Genomic DNA, 25,013 nt, shown 5'->3' with positions numbered 1-25,013 from the left:
TATATATTGGCTTACAGCCATCAGGCGGCCCAAAACTCAACTCCAATTGGACGGTAATGTCACTCTGTGCCTGTGTAAATAGCCACACTGGGTTGTGTGTCTGTCAACTCACTTTCTTCTGCAGTTCTTCCGCCCCCAAAAACGTGATGATGGGGCTTTAACACTTTCTAAGCGTATACCAAGATGCAGGGAAGCCGACTGAACATCTTTGCAGTTCTATGTGAATCAGGGGGTTTAAGTGGTTTGATTAGCCTAAGACGCAGGGGAATTGTCTCAGCCCACAAAGAAGCATTTAGTTCTTCATTTGGAATAAGTGCTTTTCACCAAACGGCAAGGAAACGGAATGGCAAAGCTTGAGTGGTTTGCGGTAAATGTGCTGGCCGGTTTGTTTTGCAGGTGAGCAAAGTTAGTTTGTCCCTTTGTCATGCCCTCGGCGGCTCCCTCCAAGTGTTATCCAACCACAACAACCAGAGCCGTCGCCCGGGCCGGAGGAGACAAGGCAGCCAGTGTTCGTCGCCGACGGGACCGGCTGAGGGAAATTCTGCTGTCCTCTGCTCTCCATTCAAATCACTGTCATGCCGTAATTCTCAGGAACACAGGGCAGTACTGTGTGGTGTGTGTGTGTGTGTGTGTGTGTGTGTGTGTGTGGGGGGGGGGGGTTATGTCTGAATAACCTGCAAGTGCGCATTTTCCCTACGTAGATGGCTGTTCACGTCCGTGTGTGCACGTGAGGACAGTATTCATGGCTTCCTGGCTGCACATTCACACACAGACGTGCAGGTTATTATCCGATATAGCACGGCAGTAGCCCCCCCCCCCACCCCCATTCTCCATTACGGCGCCTCTATCCATGAATGAGGGGTTTGTTTGGTTTTTCCTCCGGCTTTCCGCTGTGCACTGTTACCCCGGTTTTGCTCTCTGTTTCCTGGCCCGGACGCATGGCTGTTTTTTTTCCACCTTAGCCTCGCAGAGGAAATGATTTCTGACTGGGAGAGATGGGGGGAGGAACGACAAACTAATACATCCTACCTCTGAACCCGGCTTAGGCGCGCTCTGCAAACCATTTTGGTTCCAATATGCCCACGCTGTTGCCAAAATGTTGTTTCCACTACCTTCTACTACAGCACAAAGAGTCCTCATAAACTTCACTGAGATATTCAATAACTGATACTGGAGGATTATTGAACTTGCGACTTTTATGTGGGTTCACGTATGCAAATGCACATTCTGCCAACAACTCAACTCCCCTTGATACTCTGCAATGTGTTCAAAGGGCAGAGCGCACTGCAAGTCCCATGGTTATCATAGTGCATTAGAAGACAGATCAAATCCTCCTCCTGTATTATTTTTACCAGTATTGCATTTCATTGTAAACTGGTGTGGTGCTCCAGCTTCCATCCTCGCCTTGACATCCCTCTAAACACAGCACAATTCCACCGCTCTTCTTTTTCCTAGTAACTCAATACTGCCCCGAATACAAGTACAAACTTTTACACATGCAGGTGCACACACTTACTCATGCACACACACACACACACACACACACACAAAGTGGTGTGTGTTTACTCCTTTTTAAAAAGGCTGTCAGGGCCTATCATATCAGCTAAGCTGAGCCGGCATGCCTTGGACAGAGAAAGGAGGGGTCCGGTCCTCGTCCTGCACAAAGCCCTCAGCCAAAAAACAAATTAGCAAAGAGACACAGGGGAGGGTTTACGACTATTTATTCAATTTGCTATTGAGCGAGGGAGGGGGGGCTGAATTCCCCTTTTCTCTCCAAGTACAATGTCATTTCCTGGTGGATATTTGACCACAAAGTGAGACCAGAGTTGTTGTGGAGAGACATGCTGAAGGGTATGAAGAGAACGAGAGCCGTTTTGGCGAGGGGGAAGGGGTGAAAGAGAGGGCTAACCAGAATGTTCTAGTGCTTCCATGGTATGTTGACAATTCTTAAGCAGCACAAGGAAATTACTTGCTCCAACTTGGGGGGGGGGGATTCGGAGATTGAGGGGCTGGGGTCACATTTATGTACTCTTGTTTTGTTCACGTACAATAATACATGTAAATTATATAGCGCAACATGTCGCTGGCATAACAAGTGCATGCGTTTACGTCAATACAGAAATGAGAGGCAGGAAAGGGGGCGCGGCTGAGACCATTTAAAATGGTTTCTGGTAAAAAAAAAAAAAAAGCTGGACTTCAATAACACTCACTGCTGACAGTTGAGCTCTAATCTGTGGCTTCAGGCAGCCAGTCAACGGGGAGATTGGAGCTGATGCACGGTACAGTAAGGCAGAGACCAACTCACCTTCTTTTTGCTGCAGTAGATCTGCCATTTCTTCTCATTGGGCAGAGCGAACATTGCCTCCCTGTTCTTGTCCGTAAGGTCCAGTTCATCCTGCAACGACAAGGGGGGGGGGGGGGGTTTCATCAACACAGTATCCAGTTTTAAACCATTGCACGGACCATTCCATTAAACTTTGGACATTTGAACATTGGATTAGATAAGATTTCCTTATGGCAAGGATAAATTGCAGAAAAAGAAAAAACTAGGATTACGACCATGACAAACAATAGTCAAGCACCATTTAAAGTAATCACCCCATACCTCAGGACACGATCCCTATTGTTTTGTAATCCCTGTAACAATACTGAGCAAAACATTTTAGCAGGGACAGCGGATCACTGGGTGAGGCGAGTTTACACAGCGACATTTGATTGTCCAGCAGACTACAGAGGAGTGTTTTAATATTCACCCTGCTGCCCGGCTCAATTCTTCAGCTTGGTACAAGGAGCCTCCTGCACCTTTTGAAATGCATATGAGACCAGGAAATGAGTCTCTGTGTGCCAGGGAGGAAAAGTAAAGTCTTGGGAGAGATGGATGAAATCAGGGCTGAAGGGAGAAGGAGTGGGATGCATTGATAGAAAAGGGGGGGGTGGGGTGGGGGTGGAAGAGAAAGGGGCTATGTGGTTCTGGAAATGGATAAGCACAAAAAAATAGAGGACAGAGGACGAGATGCTATAGCGCAAGGGCTTTGTGCTCAAGCTCAAACTAATCTCATCATAATGGTTTTCGCTACCATGACGTCAGCCAGAAGTGCCGGGCCCCCCGGGCCCCCCAGAGTGAAGATGGCTACCGGTGCCAGAGGTGGGGCCCCTTAAAGCCGGCCACTAGATTTCACAGGGTTTGTTTTCATCCATTCAGCTGGATGGGGTGGGCTGAGGTGGCCCACATTCCAAGTATCCGACACTATGAAGAATGACATCATCTCTCACCCAGTCCTTTCAATGGGATAACCAGCAGCAGCAGCATTATTGTGGCTTTGGCCAAAAAAAAAAGAAAAAAAAAAAGGGAGAAATCTGAAGGGTGTGAACTTCAAGAGGGTGTAATACAGATAGGAGACACAAAGAAGCTTTAGAATCTTTGGTCAAAGCGTTTTCCATCTCCGCCGTGTGATTGCGATGTTTAACTGCGACTCACACCCAGAGCTGATCATCCAGGGTCTATATTGCATGCTACAATAAATGCATGCTGCCGGTTTTACGCGACCCTGTCCGCTCTTCTATTTGAATTTCAAGCAGAGAATTAGCCATCTTGTGGCGGCTTAACATCTAAGCAATGACTCTCTGTCCTTCACTCTTCAATCTACAGATTTCAGCTTTGGGTTGGACCACGATCCTTTCCCCACGTCTCCCGAGGCTTAGAAACCGAGGCCCGAGAAGCCAGCTCGTCTCTGGCCTGTCGCCTGGTCGCGGGGTCAAAGCCCTGCTGTCCAAGCTGCTGCTGTTTGGAGGAGCTGATACTGGGTGGGGGATATCTGTGAGAATGAGACCTCCTGGATTTGAACCAGATGGGAGCTGAGCCCGGAAGCTGATCTCTATGCTCCTTCTTCTTCTTCTCTCTATCTCCGCGATGCTACTCTGGACGGCATGTTTCACTTAGTTGTTGTCAGGTAGCAGTGGTGGCGGTCTGCATTTGAATCAGAGAAAAAAAAAAAAAAAAAAAGGGGGATGAAGTCCAGGATGAGGACATCGGGTGGATGGAGGAATCTTCATGTCATGCCAACCAGAGGACTTTTCACTTTCCAGTTATGCAATATCCCACCGTTTTCTTCCACCCAACGCATTCAAAAACTTGCTCCAATACCACATCTGCATCCCACGGCCTCTCGTCATGACCATAGCAACACCCAAAAAACACCCAATCCGTCTCTCCATCTTCCAAAACATAACCGAACCACTTTCCACTTGCTGTGTGAAGCCTTCTCTTGATGCGCCCCCGTCCTCCTTCGCCAGCATGCTCCAGTTGGGATTTCGCATACCGGTAAACCAAAAGCTAATATTGTTACACCTGCTGCTAGAGAGGGGGAAAAAATACATACCTAAGGCCTCTGAGCCTCTTTCATATTTCCTCCAGAACTGACTATCGAATAATGTTACAAATTGAAAAAGGGCGTCGCAATTGTGAGATTTGCCTGACCTACCCTGTCACTCAAGTTTCCCGTTTCTCAAGACCGGCGGGCTTCTCAAACGTGCTGAGGTCATACAGAAGATATGGTGGGGAGAAACGGCGCTTAGAGAGCAAGGTCAAACACAATCTGCCTGATTTTAGAAGGAATCTGATTTCATCACGCAATGATCAAATGGTCTCGCCTCGTCTTATATGTGAAGCCCAAACAGTTGCATTTACACGATATCATACAAGGCGCATCCATCAATCAACATTTTAGGAAGTACTCAGCGCACAGACATAAGAGGAAGTAGGCTGCATGTTTAACGTTCGCCTGGTTTTCACCCTGGTTTACTCACGCAAACTTGCCGCTTGGCCCCTTTTTTGTGTACTCTGTATTTATTTGCCCCGAACAGCCCATTTACAGACAGTAAAGGTGCTAACCGTAGCTGACTAGCAACTGTTACCGACCAGTTATTTTCCACCAATCTCTCCCGTTTGCCCCGCAGAGTTAGAAAACAGATTCAGGGAGACCGAGGAAAAGGTCAACACTTTCACTCAATTTGAAAGATTTTCTACTTGCACAGTCGCGTCTTCGCGGCATCTCGGGTGAATTTGTGCCCACTCGCGTCTTTCCACTGACTTCCTGTGTAGAACTCACTTCGCATTACAGCTTTTTTTTTTCCTTTGGACAGAGCCAGGCTAGCCATTGGTCTTTAAACAAAATAAGCGTACTTCCCAAAATGCTGAACTACTTCTCTGAATGCCAACATTGTAGAGTAGGAATTGCTTGTAGACATTTGAGGTGAAGAGTGAGGATAGTTCAAATGCATGATGTACTGTAATATCCCACAGGGATTATGATGATGGAGATATCTTGTCGCATTTGCCACCGATCATGGCTTACATAAATTCATCAGCATGACATAATAGGAGTCAGATGATACAACATGTCTGTGGGAGATTTGAAATATTTATCTACACCATATGGAATGAGTGTGAAGGAAGGGGGACGGATGAGTCGCAATGAAACATGGGTAAGTGAAGTCAGAGGAGGGTGGGGAGACCTGCTACTGTTGTTTAGATTACATGCCCACTCCAGGTTAGAAGAGATGAACTGCAGGAGTAGAGGGAGGGGGTACAAAAGTGTGGAGAGGCGACAAGTGTGCACGTCGGTGTGTGCATTTGAGATAAAAGGTGGAAGCCAGACAAACTCGCACCAAAATGCGAGAGAGACTAAATATACAGAAAGAAAGAGGGGTCAGAGAGTGAGTAGGTGTGAGTGACTGGCATGGGGGTGGGAGTGGGAGTGGGTGTGTCCCTGTGACAACTGATTGAGAATGTGCGAGGCTCAAACCTAAATGGGAAATGTGTGTGTGTGTGTGTGTGGTCTAAGAATGACATCCTTTCACATGCATGTGCGTCTATGAAGTGGCATTTCCAGAGTGGATATGAATGTCTTTACCTCATGTGAAGTCTTACAATACTGGCTGGCGCGCGCGCGCACACACACACACACACACACACTGTATATATATCCTGCAGCAGTCTCTGGGCGAGACAGGAAGGCAGACGAAAGACAGGCAAGATGGCCGGAAGTCATATGAGGCCTCCAGGGGACCCACAGGAAGCTGTAGCTGCCATTATTGACCCGAACTAGATTCAGTGTGTGTGTGTGTGTGTGTGTGTGTGTGTGTGTGTGTGTGTGTGTGTGTGTGTGTGTGTGTTACGCCAGGCCTAGCCTTAAAACTAGTCCTGGAGCTCTTCACACATGGCAAAGACTCACTCTGAATCATTTACCACAACTAAGAAAAGGTCAGCCAGACCAGCGTCTTATTCTTATCATCACATCAGTCACACCCACACTGGTCTCACACCGCTTTGCAGCATTCAGATGAGTCACAGTATCCTCTCTTTGATGAGTCAGTCAGCAGCCATTGCCAGCCTACTGCCTCTCCCCTCGTCCAAACACCTCTAGACCACGTCCATGATAAGGTTGGCTCAGGACAATAAGAGCTGGCTTTACAACAGAGGTCGGAAGAGAGCACTAGAAATGGGGGGCCAGTTAGACAAACGCAAGGGATGGAGGGAGGGAGGCAAACAGAAAGGAAAGACGGTGCATCCCAGGGCGTACACTGTGGAGGAAACTCGCTCCCAATGGCTCAGAGGGTGGAGAACCATTTCCATTCCCTCCTGTTACGCAACGCATTTTTGATTCGCGTCCGGCTTGAAAGTCACACTGGAGGGAACATTAGGAGAGGATTTATGTTTTCAAAGAGTCTGCTTCGCCTGGAAACACAAGTTGAGGTTTCAAATGAGAAGGGCTAACTTTACCGTCGCTGCTTTGAGAACAGAATTTACGTGCTGCTAAAAACAGTAATTGGGAGTCATATGAAGCGGACAGTATTAAAAAAGGTTGAGGCGCACGGATGCAGTGCCTAACACTGGGCAGCTGGACCACTGCCCAGAGTGGTTGGATTAAAACTGTCCCAAATTACGAGAGAGAGAGAGAGAGAGAGAGAGAGAGAAAGAAGCAGGCTCCCACGTAGGGAGAGAGACAGACAGACAAAGCAGAGAGGAAGACAGAGAGAACACACACTAATCTGACGTCTGCCAGTACTGTACTAGCCAGATGTGGGCCTAGCAGACCTGATTCAGTTGCGCCAATTTGGCTATAAATACTGTACGTTATATCCTCTCTCATCTCAACACACAGCTCATCGCAGATGGCTGAAAGACGGGGTGTTGCTCTTAATACATAATTCAGCGTTCATTCGCAACCTGTTTGCAAAAAGAATACAAACGCTGAGCAAGACTTCTTTCCTTCTTCACAGCAACAAATTGCATTTAATTCTTCCCCACAGCACATTCCCCCGCCCCGAGTGCCTCCACATCTACTGCATTTCGCCTTATTCTGTCTTTACTTTTCTCTTTTTTAAAAAAAGGCTTTCAGGCTGCAGTGATTCAGTGGCACTGAATAGTCGGGTTCAGGCCCTCGCAAATGTGTCGACACATTGCGACCATATGCCAGTCTTTCCACAGCGAGAGCAATGTGTTCACTGCCGTCAGCTGAAACTTGTAAATGGCAGTCTAGTTGTCCCCAAACAACCTCGCACTTTGGTAAACCAAAATGCAATTTTCGTTTCTTCAAAAATAAACTCAACTGCCATCAGTGAGAAATGTGCCCAAAGTGATTGAGCAGCACCCATTCTCAATTACCTAAATATGAGGGCAATTTCACATTTGATGATAAAATGTTATTAGCAGGGAATTGCCTTGATAAACAACAATAAAGCTGTCACTGTTCTTGAAGCACTGCCAAACTTCACACATGGCCCATATATCAACTATGCGTGCGAGGCCCTGAAACACTGGTGGAAAGAAACTGTTTAAAATGCAGCCAGATCAAAAAAAAAAAAAAAACAGAACCCAGAACTGCCGCACATTTGCCATCAGGAAATTCTGTGGCCAGCTGCAAATGTGTAGGTTAATTGATGCGATCCATTAGCTCCTCTGATGTGGTCTTTGTTCATTGTGTTCAAATCAGTGGCGATTGCTTCCAGGTTCATTTGCATGAGTTTGTCAAGTTCGTTTCTGGCACGGGAGGCTTTCATATGGGTTTATGGCAGGCTTGGAAGCAGGTTTGTTCTCTTCTTCAGACTTTCTCCAGGATAAGTTGTTGCACGTTTGGCAGAGGAGAGCGAGTGTTTACACAAGGGAACCAACGATAGATCCCACACATGCTTATTCCGCAATATTAGCCGTGTAAGCTACACCCCAAGGACTATAAGTCATCTCTTTGGGTGCATTACTTATTCTTCACTCCTGCATTTTTCACGGAGTAGCGGAGAAGTTAGCAGAGGTTGCTCAAAAGGTCACACATTTGAGAACTCTTCCAATGTTTAGGTATAATGTGGCAGAGAGTTGACAGCAGATGTGGAAAGTGTGGTTCTGAGATACCAGAAGTTGCTGGCGTGTCTTTGGGTCGCGACGAAGGCTGAAACGTATGCGATGAAGGGTACCAAGTTTATCACCATGGCAATGTGTCTACTCCATTTAATATTCCAAGCAACGACCATGGCACAGTAGACGAGTCACAGGAGGATCTTCTGAGGAGGAGGATTTCCTGGCCAACTATTTTCTCGTACAATATTTCTGAGACACGTCAGCTAAAGTCTTTTCTTCCACCAGCAGTGTGGGCTGAGTGTGCACCGTGCAGTCTCTAGACACAGTGGAAGGCCCCATTATGGACGTGAAGACACGTGGAGGTGGTTTACTCCTCCGTTTGGCCCAGATCTGTCGCTCCCACTCCAGAGGCTCCATCGAGTCTCACTCTCCTCCTCGGGGGAAGGCTTTCATAACAATAATCCCATCTCCTGTTGCCATGGAAACTAACTATGTTATGTTATTCTCTATTTTTCTCTTATTTCCTCCCCTGTAGCACGGCTCCTCGCCTCACTTCATTGGCTCTCCATGTCAGCGTTACATTAGCATTGTGTCCAGACTGAGTGACTGCTCGAGGTCTGGTTGCGCAGAGGTTTTTTGGACGACCGGTCAAACGTGTCAGCGTGTCAGCTGCAGGATCAGGAAAACAGATGTGAGGGACCAATAGCTTGGCCAGACGACCATCGTTGGGTTGAAGCGGTTTGAGCACTGGTCGTACGGTCAAAGCAAACATGAATCAAACTGTCACGCTTTGAGCGATCATCTAACTGAAACATCATTTGTCTTTTTCCAACTTTCTAGCATGAGATTTAAAAGTCCGACCGAAATCACATTTAGTCATCCCTTTTCGCAGTCAAAACTGTCAACAGGTTTTTTTTTAAATGTATTGCTATAGGTATAGGTCTTTGGGGAGCTATCAGAAAAGGGCAGTGTCTGCGTTTGTTAGTGCCGGTGTTACACCGTAGAGAAGAGAGGCAAAGAAAGCAACACGTGCGCCGCAGCCTACATGTCATGGGCAGACAGCGTGTTGGCGTATTGAAGGGTGAGGACCACACGGCCTCTAGCCGGACCGTAGCGACATATGCAGGTACATGTTACATGCAGCTAATCAGTTAGGAGTGCACTTTTCCCTGGTGGCTCGTTCGACAAGCTAAAGGTGCAGGACATGCGTTCATGTTTGCAAGTTAGATAAGAAGGAGACTTTAGCAGGAAAGCTAATTGTGGCTCTTGTGGACGACGCCGTCAGATGTATCCGTCCAGCGGCCATGTTCTATAATAATATAATAATAATCTATTCGCAACGTGTGGAAGGGCCGAGATCCAGTGAGAAAATGCCAAGGCATGCTTTTATTTTATCCCAGCAATACATGGCTGTTGTTCGTTTTTTCCAAAACGTTTCTCCATGTAAGAACCTGATTCATGTCTGCCTTTGTTCAGGGAGTCAATTAACAACCTGGTCCTTCAGAACTAAGCTTTAGTTATTACACAGCTGAGAGGGCATTAGGTCATTCCAGTCTAGCAAATACTGATTGAGGCAATCAATGTCTTGATTGCTACAATCCTAACTTTTCATTTTCTCTCATCAAGCCAATAAATATACAGCGGCTACTGAGGTTTAATGGCTTGTGCATTACCAGTGATTATAAAAAGGAGCCTAGACAGCAAATGTAGGGTCAATTTAGGTCAATTAGCTGGGAAAATGGGAGAAGGATCACCATAGGGAAAACATCTGCCTTGATAACAGTGAGTAATATCAGAAATGGAATGTCACTTAATCTCCTGAATTGATTTTGACAGTTGGACGAGTGATATATCCTGCAGGTGGTTGAGCATTCCCCAAGACTAAGACTTGACAGCGCCAGAAGCAGTCCTGTGGCCACGCTGCTGAGCACATTGTTGAGAGAGGGGGAGACGGAGACGGAGGAAGAAGGAAATCTGAGGTTGAGGGAGAACGACAGAGGCGCGGAGACGGAGACAGACGGGGCCCGATACAGACCAAGAGACAGGAAACTGAGCAAACAAAGAGACAGAAACAGCAAAGCCCTGTTCCTCCAGCGAAGCCAGAACCAGCTTGCATGGCAGCTGAAACCCACAGCAGACCTCTCAGTTCTGACAGCTGTGCCCTGATCCCTCCACACACCGTGGGTACATGCCAACACTGCCTTGCCAGTCTGGCACCAAGGCGGACCAACGACCTCTGCCAACAAGTGTGATCTGTGCACAAGACGGGAACCGTCGCGCAAGGGTGGGCTGTGTATAGCGGGGAAAGGATGAGCTTCTGAATGTGTGGAATGGTGGCGGATTTGGGGGGCATGGCCTCATCCGACCATCAAGATGCCCTCCACAAGATCCAATCCCTTCCATGTCCTGTCCCTAATCCTGTTTGGTCGGGATAATGAAAAACACGCGAAGGAAGGAAAAGGAAAATAATTGGTCTGCTCAGCGTAAGAAAACTCCAGGGTTGGTATTGGTTGGAGCCAACTTCATATATTTTCCTTGTGGTTTCATTTTATGGGCAGCATTTCTGTATGGTGACTAACTTCGGAAATTGATCCTTAGAGCTGCATAACAGCACAGCATTGCATTACACTCAATCAGGTAGAGACGCAGGCTACCCAGTTAGTTTTCCCAGTACTCTACTTTCTATACTATTCTGCTATCATTCAAGTAGCTCCCTCAACTATTACGATCGCTTTATCTTTACTCACCACTAGTTCGGAGAAACGTGCGTGCAGCTCCTCAGCGGGCGGCATGGGGGCGCTGAACTCCAGCAGCTGCAGGGGCACGCTGTCCTTGAGGTTGATCTCCGGGGGCTCGCTGCTGCCGAAGCAGCACAGGAAGCCCAGGCCCGGCCGCGTCCTCTTCCTGGGGGGCATGGCGGCTGTGGTGACACAGGTGGCAGTGACGGCGCTGGACCAGGAAGGTAGAGGAAGGGGCCAGGGGCAGGGAGGGGGAGTGGAGAGGAGGACGAGGCTGCTATCTAGGGGGCATGATCTGGAAGAGAGAGAGGAGAGAGGGGGAAACGGTTAGAGAGACATTGACAATGCGAGCTGAACTAAGTTTGGTTTCTCCAGGGTCATTAAGTATTACTTTCACTGACATTCAATACATTTAGACAAGCATGTTTAATGTCAGACGGCATGACATTTCCATGTACAGTGAATAATTTATCTTATAATTCATAATCAACATGCAGCACAACAAGAGATTCCGCCTCACGAAGCCTCACAGTTGCTGGTCTACACACCCAGTATCTGCTCAGTGTTTCCCTGGAAAGAAATGACTTGCAGTGCGCAGGAAACGAAGCAATTTATGTTTCCAGCAGTTTGTTTGGAATAAATGCAGGAATATACATGGGCAGCAACTGCCACCACAGCTAAACAAAGTGGGGGGGGGGCGCCGTGAGAAAATCCGAACAAGACGACATTACAGCGCCGGTAATACGGACTTTTAGAGTTTAGCAATGAGCCTACCGCCACAGATGACACCAACATCAACAAGGAGTAGTGGCAAGTCCAAGACTGTTAGAAGCCTGTTTATTCCCCTCACTGTGTCCATATGAACATGTGCCAGGGTGGGGTGACTCTTGCTGCATGGCAGGAGCGTAGAGAGGCAGCGGGGGCCGCCATCATATCCTCATCTTGACATCGGTTCCTCTTACGCCTCGACAAAGAAACCTCTTGTCCGTGAGGTACAATGGTGCCTGCGCAGTGTGTGTCGGTGTGTGCTGTTTGCGCCCCCGCTCCTTCAATGGAGTGTACACTGTGTGTACGTGCATCGACAGCAGCGAATGGCACACACTGCAACGGGGCCAGAGGACTGAATAGGCCGAGACACCCTGGAGGATTTCCTCAATGCCACGAAAAAGGATATGGGTGGTCGTCACTGTATGAATGATACACTCTTTACACCATATTATGTCCTATCAACCACATACTTACTCACACAATGCGAGCTCACACCCACAGCGGCTCACACAATTGCCAAAGCTCGTCTTTATGCATCAGTTTACTGCATTTGTGAATGAATGGACCTCAAAGCCTGTTATGCAAATAGCCCGGACATGCAAATCCGGCAGAAATATTTGACCAAGAAATCAATTTTGGAGCCATTTATATGAAATACAATAAAAAAAAATTTAAAAAAAAGAACACAGAACCAAGACCAACAGAAGCCGATTTTAAAAAGCAAGCACTTCTCTTCCACTCCCAAATGTTATGCTTTTATTGAGATTTTGTACATAACCAAACACGTATTAAGTAATGGCTAGAGCTTTGCACCCATCTGTTTAATATGGCAGTGAAAGTTTATGACTTGAGTTTCCACAAGAAGCCACAATCTACTACATCTACGACTGAGCACAACTCTTCCCCCATCACTCTCTCACACATTTGTTCGGCCTAGGAGTTCTCATTGCACCGTCTAAAAATAGCCTGATGGTAAATTCTTTATGAATGCACTGGGCTCCTCGACAGGAGCTTAAAGGAGGAGGGGGAGGGGGGGGGGTGAAAAAGAGAAAACACCATATTTCCATTTTGCCCTTTTGGTCGTTTGCTCGTTTGCTTTTTCCGCCTCCTTGAATCTGCCATCCCTGGAAAGGCAGAGGAAGCCGAGCTGAGCGCAGCCACACGTGGACTGGAGGCTATTTCCAATGAAAAGCAACAAAAAGCTGTTCTTTGGCTTGTTGAACATGGAGATGCCTCTGCAACCATCAGTGGGCTTGTTTTCTACGTCGGTTCTAATTCTTGCGTCGTGAATGATTCTGCATATTCACCTTCAAACATTGGGGATTGTTTCATAGCCATTGCATCAGCGTGCTGAATGCCAATTCTAGCACGCGTGGCATCTTCTGATGTGTGCCTGCGTGTGAGGTACATTTGATACTGCACCAGCATGTGTGTTATGATAGCCGAGGTGACAATCCCCGAACACCCCCCCCTCCCCCACCACCACCAGTGAGTAGGCCTATGTGTTATTTGGAATACAAATCTATTTGTGCAAGCATAGTATCAACTGAAATAATAAGAGGCATGAACTAACTTAACTACATTTTGACACAGGGCCGCAAGATTACAAAGAAATACAGGACTGCCTCAAAAGGTTCATCTTAAAAACAATGCTCACATTCTAATGTAAGAGATAGCAGATGGAAGTCCTGGATGGAAGTCCTTTCAGTACAAAATTGCCTCTTTTTTCCCTGGACAGTGAATTTTGTACTAAAATAACGGGGAGTTTTGCATTGACACAAGCAGAACTTTGAAAATTGCATCAGTTAACTCTGCTGGAAAAACCTCATATTAGCAATGCAATTTTGCTCAGAGCGAGGACTGTAAATCTTGTTCACCATCTCTCACAGTAAGGCCAGTATGGGCATAAGGGACAGCTACAGTGACCAAAAGGCCAGGTCCTACAGTAATAAGTCTCAGTCACAGTGAGAACCAGTATCACAGTGCTAATCATTCAAGACTAGTTGGAAGGGACGCCACCTTAACTTGTATCAACCCCAGATGTGGCCCAGCACGGCATGCTGGCCAAACGTGCATGGACGCACTGTATAGGCAAAGATCACTATTAACTGTGGTGAGTCAGTGGAAAAAAAGGAAACACCACCAGTGAGATGACAGCCAAAAAAAAAGCCCAATTCAGGGAGGTATTTTTCCCCCCATACATTTGCACTTGAAAAGGCTCGGCCTCGAACTATTAACAGTGACGACTTTTCATCATTTTTATTACTATAAGACGAAGTCCGAGCCAGTGCCAAATCTTTATGGTGGTGAGTTAGTGATTGTTGCTGTGGACAGCTGGCGGAGCCTAATGGAAAAGAGGCCGCTCAACAGGGGTTTTAAAGCCATTCAGCAAAAAACACAACCTAAACCTCCTGTCCAGTGTCTGTGTGTGTGTGTGTGTGTGTGTGTGTGTGTGTGTGTGTGTGTGTGTGTGTGTGTGTGTGTGTCTGCTTCTATCTTCACTCTCCCACAGAGCCCCACGTGCGGCCAGTCCTCACTCAACACCAGTCCTGCTGGCCGTCTTCCAGCCCATGCCCAGGGAAAGTAGGCCAAGGAATCCAAATGCACACATCCAGTCTATGTGCAGAAATACAGGGGATATGAGGAAGCAATAACACTGGAGGGCGTAGCCTTTAGCGTTCTCTGTATGGTAGAGCCACCACACAAACACAATCCAAATTGACCATGTCCACTGCCATATGTGCCCTGAGAGCCCCTCTTATCTCCCAGCTTTTCATCTCATCCCTCCCTCTCTGATTCGCTGTCATCTCCCATTATTCCTCTCTTTCAGGGTGAATGGAGTGACATTTCCCTCCATCAACCCCCCCCCCCCCCCCCTCTGACAGTGACATCTGTCATTTCTCCTCGCCACTTCTCCTTCCACCAGCCTAATTCCCCCATTTTCTGCTCCTCTGTTCCTTCCTTCTCTGCTGCTTGCGCCGGTGGTGCACCGGCCATCTGGCGTAACGGGACAAATCCCGGTGGGCCGGTGGGCCGCCACAAATCCATAAAGTTTTCACTGTCCGTCCGTCCGTCCGGCCCTGCCCGTGTCTTTGCCGGCCCTCTCCGCGTCCAACTGTATCTGGCCACTAGCATGGATGAGCTAGCTATTTCCCCAGGCAAATGTCCCAAAATGTTAAATTGTTTGAGCGTTTTGTTCTCACGTTTCTTTTCCTGCCACTTTTGCAGCGCTCCCCATTTTCACACATTTGCTCCCTTCTCTCTCATTCCCCCTTTTTCGTGTCTGCGAGTTGTCACACATCAGATGCTCGTGACATGGAAAACTCCCACACACACACACACACACACACACACACACACACACAGACTTTCCCCTGCTCATCACTGGGAAACAGATGTATGTATGTTCACAGGAAAAGGAAGCTATCACTGAGAGAGTGAAAGCCTGTGGATCTCTATAGGCTAGTGCTAATTAAAACCTTCTGTGTGTGTGTGTGATGCAGGAAGAGGTGCATAGAGATTTGTCACTGTTAACTGCTCGTCATGACAGACAAGAATTTCTGCTTACATGCTACTGCAACAAATGCACCGCATCGTGTGTGTGTGTGTGTGTGTGTGTGTGTGTGCGCGCGCACATTCACACATTGCAAAATCCAGACACACCCACTCAAGATTCAGATGTAAGCACGTACACACATGCACTATTTGCATACTCACACAGCCAGAGCCCTGAAGCAGAGAGGGGGGGGGGGCTGCGGGCTGCTCAGTGTTTGAAGAGTCTGGAGAGCAGCCGAGCAGAGAGAGGCAGAGAGAGAGAGAGAGAGAGAGGGAGAGATGAAGGAGGTGAGGGAGGGAGGCAGGGATAAAGAGAGATGCTGCTGCCACTTCTCATTCAGCCCACTACCTCATCGCTTCATCCCCAGCGCCGGGAAGTAGGTCAGTGGAGGAGGAGGAAGAGGAGGAGAAGGGGGCGGCAGTGAGGAGAGATGGGCTGCTGCTGCTGCTGCTGGTGTGTGGTATTGTGAGTTTGTGTATGTGTGTGTGTGTGTGTCTGTGTGTGTGTGTCTGTGTGTGTGCACAGGCGAGAGACAGCAGAAGAGGTGTATATCGACGCAGAGATGAGTCTCTCAAACATCTGTGCCTTAATTCTCTCCCCAACATCTGTCACACAACACAATGCTTTCACCACCAAATATAATACAAATCAATCTCCCGGTTTTTCCATCCCTTCCTAATAGACACACTTGGCCCAAATACAAAAAAAAAAAAAAAAAGCTGCATCACTCACCCATTGTCTCTCCTTTCCTTTTTTACTCTGCACATTCCCCTCCTACTTTCTCCTCAGACTACAGCTACTGCAATAGTGCTCCGGCATTAAAATGCATCTTGCTCACCTTCTCCTCCTTCATTTCTGCTGCCTTTTTCTTCCCTCCTCCACACCCCCGTACCTCTACCTGCCCCTGTCATCTTCTTTGTAATACAGATGAGAATAGAGCTCTTTCCGCCTTTCGACTGATGCCGGCCAGAGACAGAGAGGCAAAGACAGGAAGGCAAGAGAACTGTAGGAGGGAAAACAAGAAGCGGCAGTAAAACTGGTTGAAACAAATAAGAGAGGCACAGAAGAAAGAGCTCGATTATTTTAAAGAGGCGCTGAATAAAAAGATCAGAGGCAGGCCTGCAGAACACTTCTTTTTTCTTTTTCTTTTTTTTTTTTTTGCACACACATTGTTTCTGGGTCCCACAAATGAGGACCATTCCTGTGGCGTGCTGGGCCGCGGAGGAGGGTACAGTCAGGCTTACGTAAGCACCCAGCGCCAGAGACGAAGGGAGCAGCGCCAGCAAGATGCCAAATGCAGTGCAGATTAAAAAGGCACTGGCACTTGCATTTGGCGAACTGTTGGCATGCGGCTGGCATGAGGAGCGCACATCCGACTGAGCCAGCACCAGTGTTGGAAGTCAAAGAGCGGCAGGCAACCATTTCGATTTCAGTCCCGGGCTGACTTGCTGACACCCTATGTTCGCTGGTGGAATGGCAAGTGCATTCCAATTCTATAGTTCCATTCGAAATGGCAACTACTGAGGGGCAATAAAGACGGCCGTCGTCCGACACAGTAACACGGAGCTCATCGCTGAATGTTACTTCCTTTGTGAGTAAATACGCAGTACGAATCCTGCACAGGAAAGGCAGACTCCGCCTGCAACAGTGAGAACTACTGGCAATTGCCGAAGACACACATTTTGCAGATCCACGCCTTTTCATGGTACGAACTGGTGCGGGCACTCACGGCAGGTGACTGTCTTGGGAACCATAAATGATTGATATAGGATTCCAACATGGAGGGACACCAATGTGAACACACACACACACACAAAAGAAAGGTCTTAATGGCGTTGTGTTGGCACATGTTTGTGGGTAGTCATGGTTGTGTACGGGTATGTCAAAACTGCATGTAGGACACATGCAAGTTTTACGTGGCGTGCAAGTGAACCACTCACACTCATTAATTTGACATGAAGTAGCCATTCAACCCGGACCGTTGGAGCGATGCCATCCATTGGATGCTGTTGCCCCAGACATGCCCTCTCCAACATGCCCCACCCTCCCCTTTCTACTGTCTGCCTGTCTGTCCAATGACTAATGGACGTACCCTTCGACTTCTTTTCTCCCTCCCTCCAAAGCCACTGGCTCCGAACCAAATCACCTCGGACGCTGAAAACTCACCCTCCCATGGACCCCACTGGATCTGTGGCCCACCCACAGTCACTGCCTCAGGCCTTGGGGAAGTCATGTACATGTCACACATCTTACCCTGTTCAGGGGGCCACATGGTAGTGCCAAGGGTAAGGGTACATTAGTGCAACATACAGGCAAGCACCCCCCCACACACACACACACTTTAGTTTGTTGTCTTACACCAATTAAAGACATTTGATTGGGGTTAGGCTTAGGTTCCTCAGTTACATGGGGTTTAGCAACATGGGGGTGTCAGTTTACAAGATTTATGTAAAGAAATGGTGACGTGTGATTATATGAAACTGCATGACATCCATCCATTATCACATCAATGTAAACAAATGCACTGTGCGCTAGAACCACGCAGCACGGAGTCCACCGCACACACACATTGGGACTCGCATTCCTGAGGTGTGACATCACCCATCTATTCCAGGGCAGGCCTCCTCGGCGAGCAGCAACTTACAGCCTCAACTGGCCAATGGCCAGAGCGGACAGCGGAGGAACGGCCATCGTCTCACAGCACATTTGCATGCGATGCATTCCTGCGCTCGCTCTGAAAGCACACGGCAGGCCGGCGCTTTCATAAGAGCTTGCACGCCGAGCGGCTTTCTCGTGTGGGCCTGGACAATGGGTCAGAGGATTTGGTATGGACAATTCTCCTGGGGCCTGACGGGGTAGGCCAACGCAGGCAGGGACAGTTCTTTCGGCCCCTAGCTTTGGGGTCAATGGGACATTGCTATGACAGCATGGGCTCTCTCCAAAACATTGTCGGCCTCTTCGGTTGAAAATAAAAGTGAGCATTCTTTTCAATTTAATTTTATAGGGGGTTCTAGTCCTACTGATAAGGGCTTGTCTGTGCTCTTATGCCTACGTGCATCTTCCAGGAAAAGAGCCCAGAATCAGAAGATCAGAAACCCACCCTTCCCCTTTAACCCCCCCACCCCCCACCTCTTTTTAACTATTCCTCCCTCAATCGCTTCCTCTCTGCCCTGCAATCAGATAGGGGAAGCTGCGAGGATGAGACGGCTGAAAAAAACGATTCAGCTGTTGGACTGGGAGCCGTGCCTTCAGACGGTGTCGCCAGGACATGGTCTGGGGGCAAGACCGTCTGAGTCAGTGGCAAAACATCCACCGGGAAACCTCTTTAGTGAAATGCTACTTCTGAAAACGACACGACAATCGACTTCAAGCACGTAGTTTCAAAAGCGCCTCATGTTTCTGGTCGCTGTATGTAACCAGCTTTAACAATAGCAAGAGAACAATGTGAAGAAGGCGTGGCTGAGTCGCTTCCATGGCTCTGTCATACAGTGAAGAAGAGCCAGCACTGTGCACAACACCAAGACTGCACCAGGAACAAATGAATGAGTCAAAGTACTTCCATTTAAATTGACCACAACCGCAATTATTATTAATTATTTTAATAGCTCGCGGTTAATACTGTTGCTTAAATATTTCCAGACTGTCTCCGAGGCAAACGCAATCACATTTGGACAGGGAGACATTTTTCATTTCCTTTTGTTTACAAACAGACCTCGTCAGACAGCCAGTGCAGGGACAGTGTAATCGGCCCTTCAGGAAAAATGGCAGTGGTCGCTGAATGCTACCATCAACGGTTATTACCACCACTGGGGACTCAACTGTTACAAACTGGTAATCGCAGACGAGCTGCTCAAACTCTCCGCCGTGTTCATCGACTGTGTCAATTCTTAGCCGCGAGAGGCCAGCTCTCCGCCGCTTAAACGTGGCCGCCTTTCAATACGGCATCATAAAAACTCTTTAAAGCTGTCAGCTCTCTCACAGCCAACATTTTGAACTCTCGGAGGTCTTATTGGCTTCTAGCCTCATTCAATACAAACATATAAGCGCTGTTTGTTTTAACGGGGCCGTGAGGCACAGTAACCCACCTCACCCAGAAAAGAGGAAATGCCTCAACTAAACCACTGGAGAAAAAAAAGGGAGGGGGAGGGGGGGGCTTCCAATCCTCCAGGAATGTCATTAATAGCAATTTAATTTAGCTTGATTCATTTAAAACAATGAAAAAAAAAAGAGCATTCATAATGGTGCAGACCAAATGAAATACCAGGGGTTTGTTTCAACTGCGCTTTTACATTGCGTGTTTTTGGTTTGATCAAACCCCCCCCCCCCCACCGAAGTACCCAACCATGCACAGTTACAGTTTGAAGCAAATTATCATCAACATGTTAAACCCCTTCATAGAAGCCACGAACCACAGACACGAGTCGCATGAACAAAAGTTGAAATAAGAACCCGTGCGAACACGACGACTTGGATTGTGAAGGCAACACACCAGCCCGTGTTTGCAGACATATGTTTTGGAGGCCTGACAAGATAAAAAAAAACACATTGCATATTTGTTTTCCACCTCACTTGACATCTTTTCTCTCTCAAGGCTTCAGCTTGTGTAGTAGTAACTGCACTCGGGAGGTCATCCACATGTTGCACAAGGAAAGTCCACCAGTTGCTGCATGGGACTCGAACAACACAGATGTTAATGTTGGCTCAGGAAGGAGGTCGTATCGAGGGGGTGGGGGCAACATCAGAAGCACAGACCCACTGTTGACCCACTTCTCTCCTGGCCGACGGACACATCTCCGCGAGTCACATCTCTGCTCATCAAATAAACCGGATCACTGGGATAACTGCGCTATTAATACTGGGAATGAGAAGAAAGTCGGCCACGCCACATTCCACAGGCCCCAGCATTCCCACATATTAACAGGGCTCAGAAGGAAATCCAATACTTGGCATCACTTTCCCTCAAAGCCCAAAGCGCTACCCTGCCGTGTCAAATCATTTTCGCATTTCATATGGGAGGAACGCAAGAGTCACGAGCTCCCAGTCTGACTGAAGACGTGTTAGTATATATTTAGAAAAAAAACTGGCACGAGTACAACCTCAAAAGGTGGTTGCCATGACTCCAAGAGGGAAGGGATGGTGGACTTCCCAGAGACTCCGTGTTCTTCAAAACACCCCAGAGTCTCGTCTTATTGAGGGAATGAGCCTTTTCCATCAGCGCAGCGCACTTACCCGAATTTCACAGATGCTTGAGAAGATCCAGCTCTTCTGGGCGGCGAAAGGGGGGGGGGGGTAACCTTTGAACTTTCAAAAAGGGAAAAACAAAAACTCGGACTCATTGCTATTAACCTATTTGTTTCCTGTATTAGCTCCGCAGGTTCTCTACAGACGTGGGTATGTCAGCTTGCCATTGTTCCCATCCCTTTGCGTCACGGTTGTAATACGTCTATCAATGTCAGTGAGTGGACTATGGCACTGCATTGTTAAGCCATTAATCTTGCCTGGGTGAGGGGTCAACAGCTGCAGCATAGACGACAGAGGGCTTCTGGGTAATGTCTGGAATGCTCTTCTGGGACAGTTATAGCGACGCAGATAGGGACAGCCCTCTGAAGTGACCAGCATTTTTTTTTTTTTTTTTTTAAATAGCCTGCAGTATTACTGCACTGAATTGAGGCACTGTAAAGAGGAGATATGCTTACACATCATAGCCCCCAGAAAGTGTGTCACTGGCACAAGTACAATAGTGCCATTTCACACACACACAGGAGAGAAAGGCAGCCTTACTCCTACAATCTCCCTGAGTTTTGTCCTTCAGACACTGTAACCAGTCTACTGTAAATACAGCATGATGATAATCCCACCCACAACATCAGATAGTTGAATTTAAGCAGCTTTACAGAACCTCATCTCTTTTTCTCTCCGTCCCCATCCTGATGAGGAGGCCGTTGAGCTGCCAGTCAGAAGCAGGGCTGAAGCGATAAAAGGCCGACCGTCGCCCACCAACTCTCCCTCGCGCTCCCCCCCTAATCCTGCGAGAGCAGTTCGTGCATCCGTAATGGTCGATGAAATATGAAAAGCCCCGAGAGCGCTGACGGCAGCAGAGGGTTGTTATGCGCGTCCTCGACTTTCGTTAAAGCCCTCCCAACACACTGAATCTTTTAGCAATGTCACTCTGCTTGCCCCCCTGGTGCACGTGAGCGTAGGAGGATTTCCAGCAGACTGGGCAGTAAGCCTTTAATGTGGTGGAAATGGATACTATCTTGATCACAATGCAAAAAGACATTAAAAAAAATTTAAAAAACACACACACACACACACACGGCCCTGTGACTGTATAAATGAGTTTTGCTTCTCGTTCATCGACCTTCAAACGCAAGCCACTGAAATGAATGATCTCGTTTCAATGTTGCAGGAATAATGAGTGTCTCATCTCCCAGATCGGCTGTTCAGAAGCCCGGCCTCTGGTGAAAATGTTCACAAACGCAGGAGGTATCCGTTTGGAATGCTTTCCATTGACGAGGCAAACCCAAAGTAGGCATCCCTAACCAATTTCGCAGGTGGAAATTTGGAGGGCTGGTGCGTGAACTTTCATTGCTCACGCGCGATTTACAGCCAAGATGACGGCTTCTCAACTGGGAAAGACTATGCTTCACAACTCCTTCAAAATGAGGAACCCCGGGAGATTAGGACAGTGTGTTTATGTTGGTCTGAGCAGCCATGGAGTACTGGCTTCCCTTGAGGGAAAAGTCAACCTCAAGCAAAAGCAGGCTGCGCTTCGATGTAAGCGGAAGTCTGGTCAACTGGTTCCATACTGGTTTGAGTTGTTGCTGGGAGACGTACAGCGTTTATGGAATGTCTAGCTGCCGGGCCATTACTTACACCAAAGGGCTGACTGTGTGATTGATGAATATGTTGATCAGCCCCCCCTTTCCCCGCCGTCTAGGACCCGAAATAGGCCTGCGCCCATTACATGTGACACTGTCCCGTCCTCCCTCAATTCCTGAAATGCCTGAACATTTCCCTGAACTTCATATTAAGTCCTAGACATTCACATGACAACTTTGTTTCAACCAACCATGGACATCAATCCCCCTCGCCCCCCCCCCCTCCCCCCATCCTTGAAATCGTTTTGAAACATTTTCCAAAGAAACTGAAACTCCAAACAGTCTCAGCTAAAACTGAAGCCAAGACTGCCACCAATATGCCAAAGGCCTTGCTCATAAAATGCACCAGCACACATGGGGGTAAAGCAAGACGCGCTGTCAACGCCGCTGGAGGAAAAGCCCAAACATAAAGACCATGCGCATTTCACAACCCAGCTTTTGCTGCCGTTTATGACTTAGTAAAAACAGAAAGTACTGTAAAACACTGCCTTTCCCTCCAATAACAACACAAAAATGTGGAAACTTTATCATCTTAGTGGGATTAGGAGCCCTTGTTGCCCAGCAGCTTCTTTCTAGCTCCGCTTTCGACTGAGCCTCCGGACTAATGTTTATTTTATTGGCTGCAGCAGTCTGCGTTTTCTTGGCCGGAATGAGCGGCGCGATGCAGTGTATGGACAAACATTGGTTTGCCCTTAAAACATCTGTAGCCTGTCGCGTGCAATCTCCTACTGGGTGCGCTACGGTGTCGCTATTACTCACAATGGCCAGGACGGCTCACTGGTATCGGTGTCAAGATCAAGTATCTCCTACTCACCCACGTCAGACGGGCTGCCCTGAGAGATGGATTGTCCCTGTGTCGCGTCACTTGAAATGGAAAATAAAGAGCCCCCCTTCAACAAAGCAAGGACACAAGAAAGTTTTAAAGCATTCCTGCAGCCTCTGGCTTTAGATCCCTCCTTTTGCCAGTTGGAGTCTGTGTTTCGTGGCTGAATTCCATGCCTTTCCTGAGTCTGACGACGGTTCCCGGCCGAGGCTGCTGCGTTTTGTCTGCTTCCCCTTTCAGAGCTTCTGAGCTGAGCTCTGGATTTCAGCTGACTGTGCTGGGAGCTGAGCTGTTGACATTGTGCCCGCTCTCTCACCCCCCCCCCTCCTCCCTCCTCTTGCTCGCTCTCCCTCTCTGTCGTTAGATCACTCGCTCCCCTTGCCCGCCCCACCCCCCACCCCTCCTCCCCTCCTGGATTCCAGCTCCAGTGTATGACAGCATCTATGTGCATGTCAGCGAGAGGGGGAGTGAATTTTCTGTGAATATTAATGCATTTATGTACAGTATGCATGTGTGTATGCGTCGGTGCCTGCCGTGTGAGTCCAAGGGAGAGGGCAAGATGAAAGGAAATGACCCCTGGCGGCCTGCTCTTCCTAACCCTGCCCGCAATCCCAACTCCACCCAATGCATTGCCTCACTGAGCAGACTGAGAATTCTTTTTTTCTTTTTTTTTAAAAAGGCTGTGGATGGGGGGATATCACACACACACACACACACACACACAACGCCCAAAGGAAACCCCTTTTCCTGTAGAGTCCTCTCAACGCCAACGCATGCATAAAAAGCACACACGCCCATGCAGACACACGCACTCCATTAGGAGTCACCCCTGACACACACAGGAACAGGCCTTCCCTGAGATCCCATCAGTGTTCGTTGGGAAGAAGGTGAGACGGGATGCCTGATTGTTCAAAGCTCTGCTGGCCTTGTCAAGTTCACACCATTAGCTCAGCCAAATGTAATGCGTGTGGGGGTGGGGGGGCACCACAGACAGTTCTGTGAAATGGAGTAGAAGCATGTGAGAATATGGGGGGGGTCGGCAAGTGCAAACATCAGCGTCAAAAACTCCCCGAGAGTCCCACTGCCACCACCCCCCCCCCCTGACCCCACATAGCCCCAAACAGCTGAGAAAATTGACAAATTGGAAAAAAAAAGACCGTTGCAACATTTCAAGTAACATGTGACCAACGAGATACTCGAGCAAAATGAAGTCATAGTGAGCGCAAACACCGTCAGCTGTTCTCCTCCATCGACGTGTCTGGAGAAACATCAACATGTCAATCAGCAACACCTCAAGACATCGATGGCAGCCTCTTGGCCCAAAACGGACTGATCAGTACAACTCCTCTGACGTCTCTACATTCCACACCTTTTTTTTTTCTTTACGTTTACTGGCCGACGCTTTGAAGACATGGGTCACGTGTGGATTTATTATTCCCCAGTGAGTGATCCCATCTTCCTCCAGACTGCGAGTCTGCTACACAGGTTGGGGCAAGGTGACATCTTTCTGATCAATATTGGACTATTGATTCCAGACATGCTTATATAATGGCCACACAGATAAAGAGCTGCTGTCCAGATTTCGGGGGAAAGGACGGTAACCAAAAGGGTCCACCTTGGGTATCAGAAGACAGTTGTTGTCGAGGTTTTCCCAGCCTTTTGTTTGATTGGGCAAGACCAATGCATTTAGCCCCTTTGGCACTGCACTGGGAATATGTTTTGGGCGATTAATAATAGACCCAAAGAAAGTACATTTGCATTTTAGAGGTGGTGTCCACAACCTAACGGGGTCTGTAAAAAGATACCAGTTCACATAAATATAAAAGTAACAAAATCTAAGGATCTAAGTGCATACAATAACCACCATCCATTCTTGGTGAAACTGTGGCACTTT

General features: G+C 48.0%; 1 protein-coding gene across 3 annotated transcripts in view; it reads right to left on the bottom strand.

Annotated features, from left to right (window-relative positions):
• daam2 (dishevelled associated activator of morphogenesis 2) overlaps positions 1-23,235 on the bottom strand; it is a 64,649-nt gene extending 41,414 nt beyond the window's left edge. For all 3 annotated transcript variants that reach the window (XM_070919998.1, XM_070919999.1, XM_070920000.1), the window contains exons 1-3: positions 23,111-23,235; positions 11,101-11,386; positions 2,306-2,395 (exon numbers count right to left, since the gene is read on the bottom strand). In XM_070919998.1, the coding sequence (XP_070776099.1) occupies positions 2,306-2,395; positions 11,101-11,268 (258 nt within the window). In that variant the 5' untranslated portion in view covers positions 11,269-11,386; positions 23,111-23,235. The remainder of the gene's footprint in view (positions 1-2,305; positions 2,396-11,100; positions 11,387-23,110) is intronic.
• Positions 23,236-25,013: the final 1,778 nt, after the last annotated feature.

This window comes from Enoplosus armatus, chromosome 15 (genome assembly GCF_043641665.1).
Source record: "Enoplosus armatus isolate fEnoArm2 chromosome 15, fEnoArm2.hap1, whole genome shotgun sequence".
Lineage (NCBI taxonomy): Eukaryota > Metazoa > Chordata > Actinopteri > Centrarchiformes > Enoplosidae > Enoplosus > Enoplosus armatus.
This window is presented reverse-complemented; position numbering and strand designations above follow the sequence as displayed.